The sequence below is a fragment of the Eublepharis macularius genome, chromosome 1, assembly GCF_028583425.1.
Source record: "Eublepharis macularius isolate TG4126 chromosome 1, MPM_Emac_v1.0, whole genome shotgun sequence".
Classification (NCBI taxonomy): domain Eukaryota; kingdom Metazoa; phylum Chordata; class Lepidosauria; order Squamata; family Eublepharidae; genus Eublepharis; species Eublepharis macularius.
The window spans coordinates 182,632,616-182,648,778 of NC_072790.1; the positions used below are offsets into that span (position 1 = coordinate 182,632,616).

The following is a 16,163-nucleotide window of genomic DNA, read 5'->3' on the forward strand; positions in this document are numbered from 1 at the left end:
TACCATAGGGCATATCAACATGATAGCAATAGGGGATATCAACACGATAGTAATTAATAACTCACAGGATACAGTCTAGTTGCATTTGATAAACTAGACTATATTCTGTGAGTTATTAATTTCAAACTGAAACAAAAAGAAAAGATTAATTCATTTCTCTTTGTCTCTGAACAAAAGTTAGGCTTTAGTTAGATTTAAATATAAATGGAGGAAATGTTACAGATACAGATTTCTAAAGCTATATATTTTAAAATGTAGAGCATTGGGAGAGTTGGCTGTTGAGTGGAGCAAAGCAACTATTTAATTTGCATGTTGGGAGGAGTGTGTGTTGCTACTTTGTTCACTGTAACCTGGTGGGTAGTGGGGTGTGAGGGTCAATTATTTTGAACTGGGAAAGAGGGAGCATAGAAAGCCTTTTTGAAGCCCTTGTGTTTGCTCCAAGTAACTGTTATGAGGCTGAAAAGGTCTCAGCTGAAGAAGTAGCAGGTAGGATTTCAACTGGATTTCCATTTAGGACTTTGTTGCTGAGCTATTCCTTCTAGAACATTGAGCTGATTTTGGAGTTTGGGGGGTGAGGAGTACAATATCCAACAGTGCAAGTTCTATTTATCTTGGTTCCAATGAATACAGTTATTTTCCTTATATCAAAGTGTGTGAGTGAAAAGTGGGGTGTTTTAAGAAAGAAGACCCTAGACCTTGATTCCAACATCTGGGTTACAAATATCTTTAACAAAGATGTTGCAAAATCATTTTGCGCAAACTTAACAGAAAGTCATTGTAAGTTGACATGGCTACCATACAGGGTAAGAAAATATATCAGAATAATAGCAATTTTTTCACATGCTTAACAAAAAGATGATTTATTTTTATATATGCAGCTGTCAAAATACAAATATGTATTTTGTAAATACATATACAAATGTATATGTAATTGTCAAGTGGCTATATCTTGCATTAATTAGGGTTGATTTAGTCATATTGTTTGGAGAGTTTTTTAGAATGAACATTTGGAATAGTTTCTGATTAATTAACATCTGATAAGGTATTATGCAAATAACTGATGTTAATGCCAGCAATCACTAGAAATTACCATTAGAAATTGATTCATATAAATCTCCAAAATAAAAATCTTGTGCTCCTAAAGCCCCCCAAAATACATGGTGAACATGGTGGCAATTTATGAATTTGTGATGTGCTTGATATTGTATGATTACATGATTCATATGAATTTTTATTTTCCTACAGTTGCTGTGTATACTTTTGTAACTTTTGAACGAGCTAATTTTCTTTTTTAAGTCTGGCAAAAAATGGCTGGACATTTTTGAAGCTGATGCTCAATTTGGGGTGCCTAGTAGAAGAACAAAATAACACTACCACTATGAAGTCAAATAAAAATACTAGTTTTCATGAATGGTCTCACCATGGATGGAATAAAAAACAATTACAAACGAGAGGTATAAGGTTACAGTGGATTTTATCAGAGTACCTCTAAGATCAATTTGGTTTCATCGATCTTAATATCATTCAGTACTGCAAAGTAATGTAAAAAATGTAAAATTATAGTAACCTTGCTCTTTTAGTTTCATTGTGAAAAAAGACCTCTCCTAAAATTGTTCCCAATTTTATTTGTAATCCTCCTTGTTTCTGAAGTCTTTCAAGCATGTTCTGAATCATAGCAGTCTTTCCATTAGCAGAGTCACCTGAAATTAACAAGGTTAAATTTATTTATTTATAACATGACTGAGTTTTTCACTGGATGTGTAAGGCAATGTAAACAAAAACGTACAAAATATAAAACAGGAAAATACAATTTTAACACTACTTTAAAAATGTATCAAAAAGCACTAACAGTGAAATCCTAATGAGTTTAGACTTGAGTATATCTGCTTAGAATTTCACAGTAAAACAAAGTATCAGACAATCCCAACAATACTAAGCAAAGAATATCAAATGAGTGCAACATTTTTTTAAAAAAAAATCCAATGGTGGGATGTGGAGAAATCTGTTTTAGGGAAGTTCAGACTTCACATTTAATTTTAAGAAGTTCTTTTCTTTCCTAGCAGAGGACAGACAGGAGGGGGGAAGTCAATTGTTCTCAAACCTCACCCAAATACCCATCAGTGCTTTAGAAATGCTAATAGTCTTCCTAGCTAGAGTCAATGAAATGGTCAGCTCATACCTCCAGCTGAAAGAAGACACCTAGAAGGGACAGAGAAACTGGGGGTGTGAAGATAGGCTGAAATGTGTCTTCCTGGAGATTTCAGGAAAGAAATATTTTACCTACAGGGGGTAGGCAAACAGAAATAATAAAATCCTTTGGCACAGAGGGAAAGGGACTTTTTTGGCTGATTCAATCTGAGGGAGGGAGTCCCCACACCTGAGCACCAGTCAAAGGCTGCCATAGCCACAGGGAGCAGAAAAGGGGCTGGCTGCCTGAACAAAGGCACCAAGAATGTTCAACTTCTAAGCTTAAGGAGGCTGCCTAGAGAGGGCAATGCGCACGCGCTAGTGTTTGGACGCCTTGTCTCCACTCTCCCGAGGACATCAAAGTTAACAGCTTTAAAAGAATGTAAACTGCTGATTGAAACTGCTGAAACTGATTTACGAGACGTCTGGCACAAGAAGAAGCTTGGTGAAAGAATAGGTGAGAGGATAACGGAACTTGTTTAGTTTTAAAAGGGAAGGGAGGATGAGCTGAGACAGAGATAACATGGCGGTTACTGTGAAAGGGTTATCAGAACAACTGGCACAATTTCAAGCACTAATGCTTGACTCCCAGACCAAAATACAAACTTCTTTAACCGAGCTAACAGCAGAAATGAGGAATTTGGGCTCAGAGGTTAAATTGGTGGCAGGCATTGCATCGGAAGCCACGGCTCTTGCACAACAGAACAAAGTGGAGATTGATTCATTGAAAAAACAATACATAGACTTATCGGACCGTAATAGGAGGGGGAACATTATTTTCTTTGGTATCTCGGAAGAAGTTAAAGCATGTGATTTAGAGCGGACTCTGGTGGAATGGTTGTCACAACAGGAGCTGGAAATAGAAGAAGAGATTGAACGTGCCTGCAGACTCCAAACAAGAAGAATGGGGGGGAACCGCGCCCGGTGATAATGAAGCTTGTGAGGGAGAAGTTACAGCAGAGGATACTCAAAACACAAGAAAAATAAAGAGCTGACATTTAAAGGCAGAAGGGTTTATGTGAAGGAAGATTTTTGCAAAGGAACGCTGTATCAAAGGACTCAAATGAAACCTTTTGCACAGAAACTTAACCAAAGCAATATTAAATTCAGCTGGGCGTACCCAGCATCCCTGGTTATTTACCAAGAGGGGAGGAGGCTTTGTGCAAGGAACCCCGAAGAGGCACGAGACTTATTAGAAACTTTGGGAGTAAATGTGAGGAATACTGAGTCAACCCCGATGGATGAAACGCATCAACCTCAGCCACAGCAACCGGACTCTGAGGAAGGTCCACCTAACCGTCAGGACAAAAGGCCAAGATTGTCTCGAGACTGAGACATATTAAGGGAAGTATACAGACAAAATTAAAATAGTATTAAAATGGTTATTAATATAACTCGGGGAGTGGAGGGTGTGCTTACCCCAGATGTGTAGAGAAGGGATGAGAACTCATCCCCAGCTCATGGCTCTACACAAGGGAAGGGGAGGGGGAGGGAGGGGGAAGAGGAGGGAAGTTGGGTATACAAAGGGGAATATCAAACTAAATATCAGGCCAGGGGAACAAAGGGAAGGTAAATCTGAGTTTGAAAATGGATAAAACGCTACAGGTGTTGACACTGAACGTCAATGGTCTGGGTTCGGATTTAAAAACGTACAAACTTCTTAGATTTCTTAAACAACAGAATATAGATATAGCATGGCTCCAGGAAACACATAAAGCAAAGAAAGATAAAAGACCTTTATTTAGAGACCCTAATTGGGGGATTTTGGCAGAGGCGCGTGGATCAGCAAAAGCAAGAGGTGTGGCAATCCTGGCCCACAAAAGGAATGATATAAGAGTAATAGAACTGATAAGAGATGCTGTAGGGAGGTTCGTAATGGTTAAGTGCCTGGTTGAAAATAGATTAACAACATTGATAAACATATATGCTCCAAACACGGGACAGAAAACCTTTTTATTAAAGGTATTTTAAAAAGCGCGTAGCTTCTCTGAAGGAGAGGTAATTTTGGCGGGAGATTTAAATAAGGATTTTAATAAAGATAACATAATTAATTGGAAACAATGGGACCTGACTGAAGTACACAAAGTTCTTAACCTAGTGCCCAAACCCACATATTTCTCAAGTAGACATAAAACCACCTCATGTTTAGACTATGTATTTATAAATAGAATGAGTACCTGGGAGGTAAAAAAAGTAACCACCCATCCAACATGGATTTCAGACCACACCCCGGTAAGTGTAGAAATAATATTAATGCATAAAAAAGTTAGAAGACCATGGAGATACAACAACATGATTATGACTAGGGAGGAGGACAGGCGACATATTACGGATCAAATTAAGCTATACTTCAAAGAGAATAGGGGAACGGTGGAGACAAATACACTATGGGATGCGGCTAAGGCGGTAATTAGAGGGCAATGTATTATGAAAGAAAAGGAGATAAAGAAAAAATGGCATGCCGATAGGGAAGGGAAACTACAGGAATTAAGTAAGCTGCAAGAGGACCAAATAAAGAAATTTTGCCCCAATAGACATAAATTAATTAAGGAACTGTGGAAAGAACTGGATGTTCTTGACTCCATGGCATTATGGAAAAAGCAGGTTATGGTAAAAAACGAATACCAGAGAAATACACTTAATTCAGCCAAGAGATTAGCAAATTATCTGAGAAGGGGAAAGGAGAGACAAAGGGTGAGGAGTATTGAGATAAATAAAAAGGTGACACAGAATCCAGAGGAGATAAAAGGAGCATTTGAGAAATTTTATAAAAGTTTATATGAGGAAAAAGAGGTGAAGGAATTTGAGGAAGAGATAGGGACAGTGTTAATGGAAACTGAACAAAGGAGGCTTGAGGAGGATGTAACGTGTCAAGAGATTGAGCAGGCGATAGGCAGCTTAAAGATAGGTAGATCTCCAGGGTTAGATGGTTTTTTGGCTGAATTTTATAGGGAAATGAAAGAGGTATTGATTCCTGAATTACAAGAAGTATTTAATAATATACTAAAAGGAGGAAAGGCCCCGGATACCTGGAGGAAAGCAGAAATAACGGTGATTTTGAAACCTAAGAGGGACCCCCAAGAAGTGGGTTCATATAGACCGATTAGCCTGCTGAATCAGGATTATAAACTCTTTGCCAAAATACTGGCAAATAGACTTAAGAATATTATTCGGAAAGTGATAAAAGAGGATCAATACGGTTTTATGGAGGGTAAAAACATTGCACACCCGGTAAGAAATTTAATCAATGTCTTGTGTCATGGTAAATTTAGGAAACTGGCTTTATTAAAATTAGATGTTTATAAAGCTTTTGATACACTGTCATATCAATTTTTATGGACAGTTATGGCCAAATATGGAATTAGTCAATCAATTATACAAGTATTCCAGGAAATATATAGAGAAGGCACAGCGGTAGTTAGACTCAATGGGGAACATACTGTCAGGGCTTGCCGCAGCTGCCGCTGGGCGTGGCACTGGGCGGTCTGCTCCTGACGTCACAGGGGGGCCAGGGACTCTGCAGGACCCTGCTCTGTGGAAGGAGGGGCGGTATACCTCACCCAGACTCCCTCTCAGTCCACTCGCTGGCCTGCTCAACCTGGCCTGCTTACCCTCTGTGTCCTCCATCTCCTCCTTCCAGAACTCTCCTCCAAGCCTCCACCCTTGCATCCTACTGCTCTCACTCCACATCATCACTCCTCACTCACACCCACCACCGCAGAGCTCTTCCCAGCCACCCTTTGTAGGGTTTCCTTTCTCCACCCCGCCCTCCTTCCAGGCTTGTTCCCTCTCCTGACTGGGCCCAGCTGTGCATTCCTCCAGGTGTTTCCCTCCAACCACTAATCCCTCCTGGGCCCTTTTGCCATGCTGGCAGGGTGGGGTTGAGTGCGAGCCATCCCCAGCTGAGGGCTCCTTGGCCTTGCTCACGAGGAGCTGCCCCAGCCAGCCCTTGTGCTATTGGGCTTGCCTGGCCTTGCTCCCGAGGAGCTGCCCCAGCCAGCCTCTGAGCTACTGAGCTTGCCTGGCCCTGCTCACGAGGAGCTGCCCCAGCCAGCCCTTGTGCTATTGAGCTTGCCTGGCCTTGCTCACGAGGAGCTGCCCCAGCCAGCCTCTGTGCTATTGGGCTTGCCTGGCCCTGCTCACGAGGAGCTGCCTTAGCCAGCTTCTGCGCTGCCTGCTCAGCAATGCTGGGCGGGGTTACCCATCTCCTCCCCCAGAATGCCTGTGGCAGCTCCCCCTGGAGAGGCTTGGCTTCTAGCAACTCCTGAGCCAGGCTTCTAGCCATGGTGTGGCTCTGGGCTGCAGCGGCGGCGTCCTCTCCCTGCCAGGTAAGGGCTCTGCTTGGGTTGCTGCTGCTGCTGCTGGACCCACCTTCTCCCTGCTGTGTCCCTTTCCCTCCGGCCTGCTTAGCCCCCTCTCTTCCCCCTGGAGGGTGGGGCTGGCTGGTTTCTCCTTGCCCCCTCCACCCCTCTGAGGTACTGGCCTTTTGCCCCTTCCCCATGGAGTAGGTAGGTTCTGGCCCTGGTTGCCGGCTTGGGGGGTGGAGTTGCTGCCACCCTTTTGTCCCCTGCTGTTCCCTCTTGTCAAGTCTGGGGGCTGGGGCTCAGACCCCGGACACCCCCCCCCCCGCTTGGCTTTGAGTTGTGGGGGTCTGGCTCAGTCTCAAACATGCGGGACATATAGTCTGTGTCCACATGCCGTGCCCCCCGGCGGTATTTGATGGTAAATTGGAAGGGTAGAAGGGAGAGGTACCAGCGTAGCACCCTGGGGTTGTGCGCCTTCATGCGATGGAGCCACTGCAGGGGTGCATGGTCCGTCAGCAGTATAAAGGGGTTGTTGGCCAGGTAGTACTGCAGGGCCCCCAACGCCCACTTGACCGCTAGGGCCTCCCGCTCCACCGTGGCATAGCGCTTCTCGGCGGGCTGTAGCTTCCGACTCAGGAAGAGAATCGGGACGTCTGCTCCGTCACGTTCCTGGGTCAGCACAGCCCCGAGGCCGGTGTCCGAAGCGTCTGTGGCCAGTGTGAAGGGCCGGTCAAAGTCCGGGTTCCACAGGGCAGTGGCGTTAGAGAGGGCGGAACGCAGGTCTTTGAAAGCTGCCTCTAGTTCTGGGGTCCACCGGACTTGGTTGGGCAGCCCCTTCCTTAAGCTGTCCGTCAGGGGCGCCGCTCGGGAGGCAAAGTGGGGGATGAACCGCCCATAATACCCCAGCAGTCCTAGGAATCTCCGAACCTGCTTCTTGGTCTTGGGCTGTGGGGCGTCGGCTATTGAGGCCACCTCGTCCGGTGGTGGCCTGACTTGTCCTCCCCCGACCACGAAGCCCAGGTATTGGAGTTCCTGGAACCCCAGGTGGCTCTTTTTTGGGTTCGCCCTTAGCCCAGCTCGTTGGAGGGCCCTTAAGACGGCTTCCAGGTGTTGGAGGTGGGTGGGCCAGTCGGGGCTGAAGATAATAATATCATCAATGTATGCCATGGCGTACGCCCGGCACTCTCCCAGCACCTGGTCCACCAGCCGCTGAAAGGTGGCCGCCGCCCCATGCAGGCCAAACGGCATCTTCTTGAATTGGAAGAGGCCTTGGGGGGTGGCAAAGGCCGTCTTCTCCCGGTCCTCTAGCCGTACGGGCACCTGCCAGTAGCCCTTTGTTAAGTCCAGGGCTGACAGGTAGCGGGCGGACCCCAGGTGGTCCACCAGCACGTCTGCTCGGGGCATGGGGTAGGCGTCGAACTGGGCCACCTTATTCAGTTCGCGATAGTCAATGCAAAACCGGGTGGTCCCGTCTGGCTTGGGAACCAGGACTATCGGGCTCCTCCAGGCACTCCGTGAGGGTTCGATTACACCCAGCCGGAGCATCTCATTTGTCTCCTTCTCCACTGCCTCCCACCGCTTCCTGGGGATGGGGCGCCAGGTAGCCCGGGCTGTCTGCCCCGGGCTGGTTGGGATGGCATGTTGAATCAGGCTGGTGCTGCCTGGCCTGCGGGAGAAGACCCCGGGAACCCGTGCGCAGAGGTCTCGTAGCTGGGCCCGTTGAGCTGGATCAAGCTGGGGGTCCACCTTGGGCGCCTCAAACTCCGGGGCTTCAGAGGTCCACGGCAGCTCACTGTCAGGGAGCTCCAATGGGTCCTCAGCCATGCCACACTCCTCTTCGGGGCGCTCGTGCCACTGCTTCAGGAGGTTCACATGCAGGGTCTTCCGCCGACGTCGGCCGACCCCGCACTGGACTTCATAGGTAGTGGGGCCCAGCACCCTTCGAATCGGGTAGGGGCCCCTCCAAGCGTCCCCTCCCTCTCTGGGAAATACCGAGTGGTGCACCAGGACCTTCTCTCCAGCCTGGAAAGTCCTCATCCGTGCACCCCGGTCGTAGGCAGCTTTCTGCTTCGCCTGGGTGCGAGTCAGTCTGCGGTTCGCCTCGGCTTGGGACTGTTGCACCCGATCACGGAGCTGGCTCACGTACTCCTGTGGGGTGGGCGCAGGGTTGCTGGCCTGGGGCCCCCAGAGTTCTGTCAGCCGGGAGAGCATCCCTCGTGGCTTGCGCCCATATAGCAGCTCGAATGGGCTGAAGCCAGTGGAAGCCTGCGGGGTCTCCCTGAGGGCGAACATGAGCGGGTCGATGTACAGGTCCCACTGGTGAGGCTTGTCCCGTGTCATCTTCTTCAGGGCCTCCTTGACAGTCTGGTTCAGCCGCTCTGCCAAACCATCTGTTTGAGGGTGGTAAGCCGAGGTGAACACCTGCCGGATCCCCAAATTCCGGCAGAGTTGGCGCATGGCTGTGGCACGGAACGGGCCCCCTCGATCCGTCAGGATTTCATCTGGCAGCCCCACCATCGCGAAAAACTTGGACAGGGCCCGGACCATCCCCGGGGTCTGCATGGTTTTCAGCGGGATGACCTCGGGGAACCGCGTGGCATAGTCCACAATCACCAGGGCAAAGCGATGGCCCCGGGGTGTGCGTGGCAGCGGTCCAATGAAGTCCATCGCGATCCGTTGGAAGGGTGTCTCCATGACGGGTAGCGGGGAGAGGGGGGCCTTTGGTGGGCAGCGGGCTGCCACCCGCTGGCAGGTGGGACACGAGCGGCAGTGGGCCTTCACATCTGCATTCACGGAGGGCCAGAAGAACTGTTCAAGGATCTTCTTCAGGGTCTTGTGGTGCCCCAGATGCCCGGCCCACGCATGCTCATGGGCCGTGCGGAGGACTTCGGCCCGGTAGGCCGCCGGCACCAATAGCTGGCGGACCTCCCCCTGGCCACTTGGGGCACGAGCTAGGCGAACCCAAACCCCTCCTTGCTTCTCGATGCGAGGGAGCCGCTGGGACCTCCGTTCATCCCGCACCTGCTCCTCCTCACGAGCGGCTGTCTCTCGCAAGCGCTGCAAGGACTCATCTGCCCCTTGGGCATCGCGGAATGGGCGGTCTGCCGGGGGTCCCGTTGGGTCTTCAACCTGTGGTTCTGCCCCTGGTCTGACAGAGGGACCCTCGCCCGGGTCGTTGGCCTCCTCCACTTGCAGAGCGGTGGCAACTTGAGGGCCTGCCAATTCCCCTGCCGCCTCCAACAGCAGCCCGGCATTCCCGGGGGCGTCTCTTCCCAATTTCTCCGTTGCCTGCTTGAGGAGCCTGAAGAACCCTGGGGCGTCTCTTCCCAGCAGCACTGGCACGGGTAGGTGGGCTACCCGGGCAACTTCCATTTGGTGGCAGACCCCTAGGTACTCTATTGTGATTAGGGCCGTAGGGTACGGCTGGGTGCGGCCCATCACATCCGTCACTGGGATCCAGCGGTGCACTGGGGTGGCAGGGGGGAGAAGCTGGGGTTGAATTGCTGAGACTGCACTCCCAGAGTCCAATAGGGCTTGTAGGATCAGCCGGCCTATCCTCACGGTGGCGCATAGACTCTGCACCTGCTTGCCAGGCGGTGGGTTATTTTCCCAAACGAAGGCGCAAACCCTTGGCAAGGCCTCTGTGAGCGCGCCGGCTTGCATCTGCGGCTCTGCTGTCAGTGTTAGTTCCGCTGGAGCAGCTGGGTAGGCTGCCTCCAGCCTTCCCCACATCCTATCCTGGCGTTCATACAGCCACAGTCCGAGCTCCACTGGGGTGGCGGCCTTGGGAGGCCGCCCCTTGACTGGCGCCTGCGTCGGAACGTCTCTCCCCGTACGGGCCACCAACTTGTCAGGGCTTGCCGCAGCTGCCGCTGGGCGTGGCACTGGGCGGTCTGCTCCTGACGTCACAGGGGGGCCAGGGACTCTGCAGGACCCTGCTCTGTGGAAGGAGGGGCGGTATACCTCACCCAGACTCCCTCTCAGTCCACTCGCTGGCCTGCTCAACCTGGCCTGCTTACCCTCTGTGTCCTCCATCTCCTCCTTCCAGAACTCTCCTCCAAGCCTCCACCCTTGCATCCTACTGCTCTCACTCCACATCATCACTCCTCACTCACACCCACCATCGCAGAGCTCTTCCCAGCCACCCTTTATATTGTTTCCTTTCTCCACCCCGCCCTCCTTCCAGGCTTGTTCCCTCTCCTGACTGGGCCCAGCTGTGCATTCCTCCAGGTGTTTCCCTCCAACCACTAATCCCTCCTGGGCCCTTTTGCCATGCTGGCAGGGTGGGGTTGAGTGCGAGCCATCCCCAGCTGAGGGCTCCTTGGCCTTGCTCACGAGGAGCTGCCCCAGCCAGCCCTTGTGCTATTGGGCTTGCCTGGCCTTGCTCCCGAGGAGCTGCCCCAGCCAGCCTCTGAGCTACTGAGCTTGCCTGGCCCTGCTCACGAGGAGCTGCCCCAGCCAGCCCTTGTGCTATTGAGCTTGCCTGGCCTTGCTCACGAGGAGCTGCCCCAGCCAGCCTCTGTGCTATTGGGCTTGCCTGGCCCTGCTCACGAGGAGCTGCCTTAGCCAGCTTCTGCGCTGCCTGCTCAGCAATGCTGGGCGGGGTTACCCATCTCCTCCCCCAGAATGCCTGTGGCAGCCCCCCCTGGAGAGGCTTGGCTTCTAGCAACTCCTGAGCCAGGCTGCTGTCTTCTAGCCATGGTGTGGCTCTGGGCTGCAGCGGCGGCGTCCTCTCCCTGCCAGGTAAGGGCTCTGCTTGGGTTGCTGCTGCTGCTGCTGGACCCACCTTCTCCCTGCTGTGTCCCTTTCCCTCCGGCCTGCTTAGCCCCCTCTCTTCCCCCTGGAGGGTGGGGCTGGCTGGTTTCTCCTTGCCCCCTCCACCCCTCTGAGGTACTGGCCTTTTGCCCCTTCCCCATGGAGTAGGTAGGTTCTGGCCCTGGTTGCCGGCTTGGGGGGTGGAGTTGCTGCCACCCTTTTGTCCCCTGCTGTTCCCTCTTGTCAAGTCTGGGGGCTGGGGCTCAGACCCCGGACACATACCTCACAATTCTCAATTCAGAGAGGAGTTAGGCAAGGATGTCCGCTTTCCCCGTTCCTCTTCATAATGGCTATAGAACAATTAGCTCAACGCATTAGGAACTCTGGGAGGATAGAGGGATGTCAAATAGGCAAGGAAGAAATTAAATTAAATTTATTTGCAGATGACCTGATCATAGTAATATCTAATCCGGAAGAAGGAGTCAAAGAGACAAAAATTATATTAGAAGACTTTGAGTTAAACTCAGGATTAAAAGTTAATATGGCAAAATCAGAGATAATGTATATTAATGTGAGGATGGAAGAAAGAAAAGTGATACATAAATGGACAGGAATAGGTTTAGGGGTCAAGAAATTCAGATATTTAGGGATAGATATAGTTTAAAATGTTAATAAGATGGTAGAGAGGAATTATAATCGGACGTGGAACACAATATTGAAAGAAATGAGGAGGTGGGGCAAGAAGGCATTAAACATAACAGCTAGGATTAATATAGCAAAAATGTTCTGGACCCCAAAGTTATTATATTTGTTTCAAACGATACCTTTAGAAATCAATAGACAAAAAATTAACAGTTGGAATGCGAGAATAAAAGAATGGGTCTTTGGCAGTAAAAAAAGTAGGGTTTCTAGATATTTCATATATGCTCATAGATCTGACATGGGATGGGGTGTCCCAGAATTGGGAAATTATTATGAAGCATTTCAAATAAAAACATTAATGGAAATAGGGGAGAGAAGTGAACAAAAATGGGTTAGAATCGAGAATGAGGCAAATAAAGGGGTTGGAAGATTTGGAGTATTTACAGGAGGAAAGTCTAAATACAGTATGTTAGAACCGGGACCGAGAAAAACAGCATTAATGATTTGGAGGAAATGGCAACCGAAATGGTTAAAGGGAGTATCTAAACAAGTATTATTAGAGGCATTGGATGAGGAGGAGGAAGATGAGAGATGGTGGAGATTACTTAAACAGAAAGGGTACACTAGATTGGAAGATATACTATGCGGGCAGTCACTTAAACCATTACAAACATTACATGATGAAATAGGAAGGCAATATTGGTTGAAGCTAATAGGTCTACATAATAGACTTAAAAAGATAATCGAAAACATGACTCTGACGGTGGGGGAACCAATGGAGGAGTTATTAAAGGTGATGATAAACACAAAAAGAGGATTAGCAGTCAAGATATATAGAAGGATGATGTCTGATAATGATCGGACAAGAACCCTGCTTCAGGGGAAGTGGAGCGTAGAAATTAGTTTAGCGGATAGAAGGGTTGACAGACTTATAAAAGGTATACAGGAAATAAAAGTGTATAAATTCAGAGAGCTGGAATTGAAATTCTACACAAAGTGGTATAGAACTCCGGCTATATTAGCTAATATGTTCCCAAGACTAAGCTCAAACTGTTGGCACTGCAGAAACGGGAAAGGATGGTACTCCCATATGTGGTGGGAGTGTGCAGAAGTTAAAGCTTTTTGGGAGAAGGTAACAGAGCAACTTTATAAGTTCTTCGCAATAAGACCAAAGATAGACCTAGAATTGATATTAGGTAGTACTTTAGGTCATAAAGATATTAGAAAAGAAGGACAGGACTTATTTAAAGCAATGGTGCTAGCCGGTAAAGCAGTAATAGCATTTGGTTGGAAAGACAAAACTAAGTGGACGGAACTAAACTGGCAGGATTATTTATTTGAATACATTCAATCAGACATTATAGCCATAATTAATCAGGATGAGTCATGGGAATTAAGAATAGGAAAGATTAAGGAAAAATGGCATTTATATTTAAAAGGGGTCATGGAGGGTCAACAACGGGACGTTCGGTGGAAGTTCCTAAGCTTGTGCCCCTGGCTAGAAAGGATGAGTAGCTAAAGGGAGGGGGGGAGGGATAAGGTTATGGAAATACAGATGAATAACTTGAAAGGGAAATAGCCATCCAAAATACACTAAAACTCTCAACCCTCCCCGGCTATAGGATATAATACCTTCGGCGATGAATTAAGCAAGGAAGAAGAGGAAGGAGAATCAAGGAGGAATAGAAGAAGGAGAGGACTCAGAGACTAACTCCTTTTATCCGGATGTGAAGAAACAAGATAAATAGAAGAATGATTCTTACAAGGCATTTCTGCCAAAGATATAGAAACTGTATATGAACTTATGGAGAGGGGTGGGAGGGCAATGGGTATATATGTATGGGAATAAGGATGTTTTGAAGGAATGGAAATTAAAAAAAAAAGGAGGCTGCCTTAGAACAAAACCTGTTAGGGCACGTACAGAGTGATGGGCAGAGGAAATGAGTATTTACACCTTTTGTATTCTTCACTCTAGTGCTTTTTGGTTTTTTTAAAGGTGACAGTACTTATATATATGGTTGCACTGATATCCACCAATTCACCCCTCAGGACTTGGGGGAACCCACCAAAAGGTGCTGACACTGAGTACCAGTGAGTACTGCTCCCTCTCCAAAGCCCTGTCACTCAATCTGGTGTCTGACAAAGGGAACTTGACTCTCAAAACATTATACCATGGAAATTTCAGTGGTTTTTAAGGTGCTATTGGACTTGAATCTTGCTGTTCTACTGCAGACCAACACATCTATCCACCTGAAACTTGCTCAGTTTGTTGTTAAGACTATGTATGTGGACATTTTAATTTAAATAATTTTTTTTACTGTTTTAAATACTGGTAGTTGTTCTTCATGTCACACAGAGCTTCACACTATTTGAAAAGGGTACCAGGGAAAAGAGGCAGTCAGCTGGTAAATCACTAATTCCACAGGAGTGTGCAAGTGCAGTAAGATGTCCCAGTGGTACCCATAGTTGCTGAGTTGTGGGAAACACAAGTACTAGATGGAGCTTTAGAACACCAGCATGCAAAGGAAGGCTGGGAGTACTGACTCGCTTGGCAAGTAGTTCCTAAAACAGCCAGTTGGTGGCAGTGATACTGAAAGAGGGACAGAAAACCCACTCTGAGGGTTGGACAGGCTGGGAGAGCAGCATATTGCTCGGTGGAGACTTGGGTGGCTGCTGGTGCCTAGATGCCTCAGTGATACATAAATTACATGAAATAAACACTTAAGGCATTATATTTTTTTAAAAAAATCAATCATAAAGAATACAGGACATTAAATATAGGCTCAGTAATACAGTCTTAGACACCTCTGATATTTTAATTTAAATTCCTCACCAATATTATTCTTTTAATATGTTCTGGGCATGCAAATCTATTTATGAATGAGACTTTTGAAAACCACATTTAAATTAAGTGCATTAGCTGCTGTAGCTGCTGCCAAGGGAGCTTCTTCCATCAAGGGCTGGGCTTTCTTGTGCTCGGCCCCGCCCCTTGCTGCTCCAGCCTACAAAGGCTCCTGCCAAAGGTCTGCTTGCACTGCTGTTGCTGCTGCCAAGGGAGCTTCTTCCATCAAGGGCTGGGCTTTTCCATCTGCCCAACCATGCCCCTTGCCTGCTCCAGCCTACAAGGCTGCTGCTAGGGGACTGCTTGCACTGCTTGCCTTGCTTCTGTTCGTGGTTTTTATACCAATTGTGTTAGTTATTGTAGTCTATATGTATTGTTCATCTTGTTAATTTGGTAGGGTATTGGGTGTTTTATGCATGTTTGGTAGCTTAGTCGGTGATAGTTGGTGGATTGTTTGATTTTGGGAAGGTGGTGGATTAGCACTATGATCATTGGTGAGGAGGCCGGCTCAGAGTCAGGGATCCCAGTGATCTGGGGACATGGGAGGTACGGTGGTGGGAGCAGATTATGGAAGGGAAGGGCACTGAGACATGATAGGGCTCGATGCCCTTCCAATCTGCGTACCATCCCAAGATATACTCATTGTGGGGCTAGGATATTAAACCACTCTCCGACACTGGCGCTGTGCAATGCCAGGTCCATAAATAATAAGACCAAAACACTGCAAGATTATCTTGCAGCATTGAATGTGGACCTGGCTTGCGTGACCAAGACCTGGGTGAGGGAGGGCAAGATGGTCGCTCTGAAAAAACTAGCCCCCCCAGGTTATACAGTTCTCCACCAGTACCAGACAAGTGGTCGGGGGGGAGGTGTGGCTTTGCTCATTCTGGAGTCTTTCTCCTTCAGATCACTCCCCACCCAAAAAATTACTGGCATTGATTGTGTGGGCCTAGAGTTGGACACTGAGGAGAGGTTGGCAATATGTGTGGTATACCAACTGCCTGCTGCACCTGCATCTTCCCTGTCTGGTCTGTTGGAGGTGGTGGCCGGCTGGGCCTTGGAATTCGCGAGACTTTTGGTTCTCGGGGATTTCAACATCCATGCTGACGACGTCGCCTCCATGCAGGCCATGGACCTGGTGTCCTCCATGGTGGCCCTAGGACTCTCCCAGTTTGTTTCAGCTCCCACGCATCAAGCAGGTCACAAGCTGGATTTGATTTTGGGGGCGGGGATGATGGTGGTCCTGGATGCCTATGATGCAGTGCCACTTTGTTCTGAAGGCTTGTCTGAGTATGCTGTTCCTTTCCCGGGTGGGTGGTGAGCGGATTTACGCTCGCCCACGGAGACTTATGGATCCAATTGGTTTCCAGGTGGCTCTCCGGGATCCAATGCCCCCTGGCAATACATTAGATGAGCTGATGGATGATTGGCAT

General features: G+C 48.3%; 1 protein-coding gene across 1 annotated transcript in view; it reads right to left on the reverse strand.

Annotated features, from left to right (window-relative positions):
• DNAH14 (dynein axonemal heavy chain 14) overlaps positions 1–16,163 on the reverse strand; it is a 447,800-nt gene that overhangs the window by 195,173 nt on the left and 236,464 nt on the right. Inside the window, exon 41 of the mRNA XM_054972406.1 lies at positions 1,568–1,700. Coding sequence (XP_054828381.1) covers positions 1,568–1,700 — 133 coding nt within the window. The remainder of the gene's footprint in view (positions 1–1,567; positions 1,701–16,163) is intronic.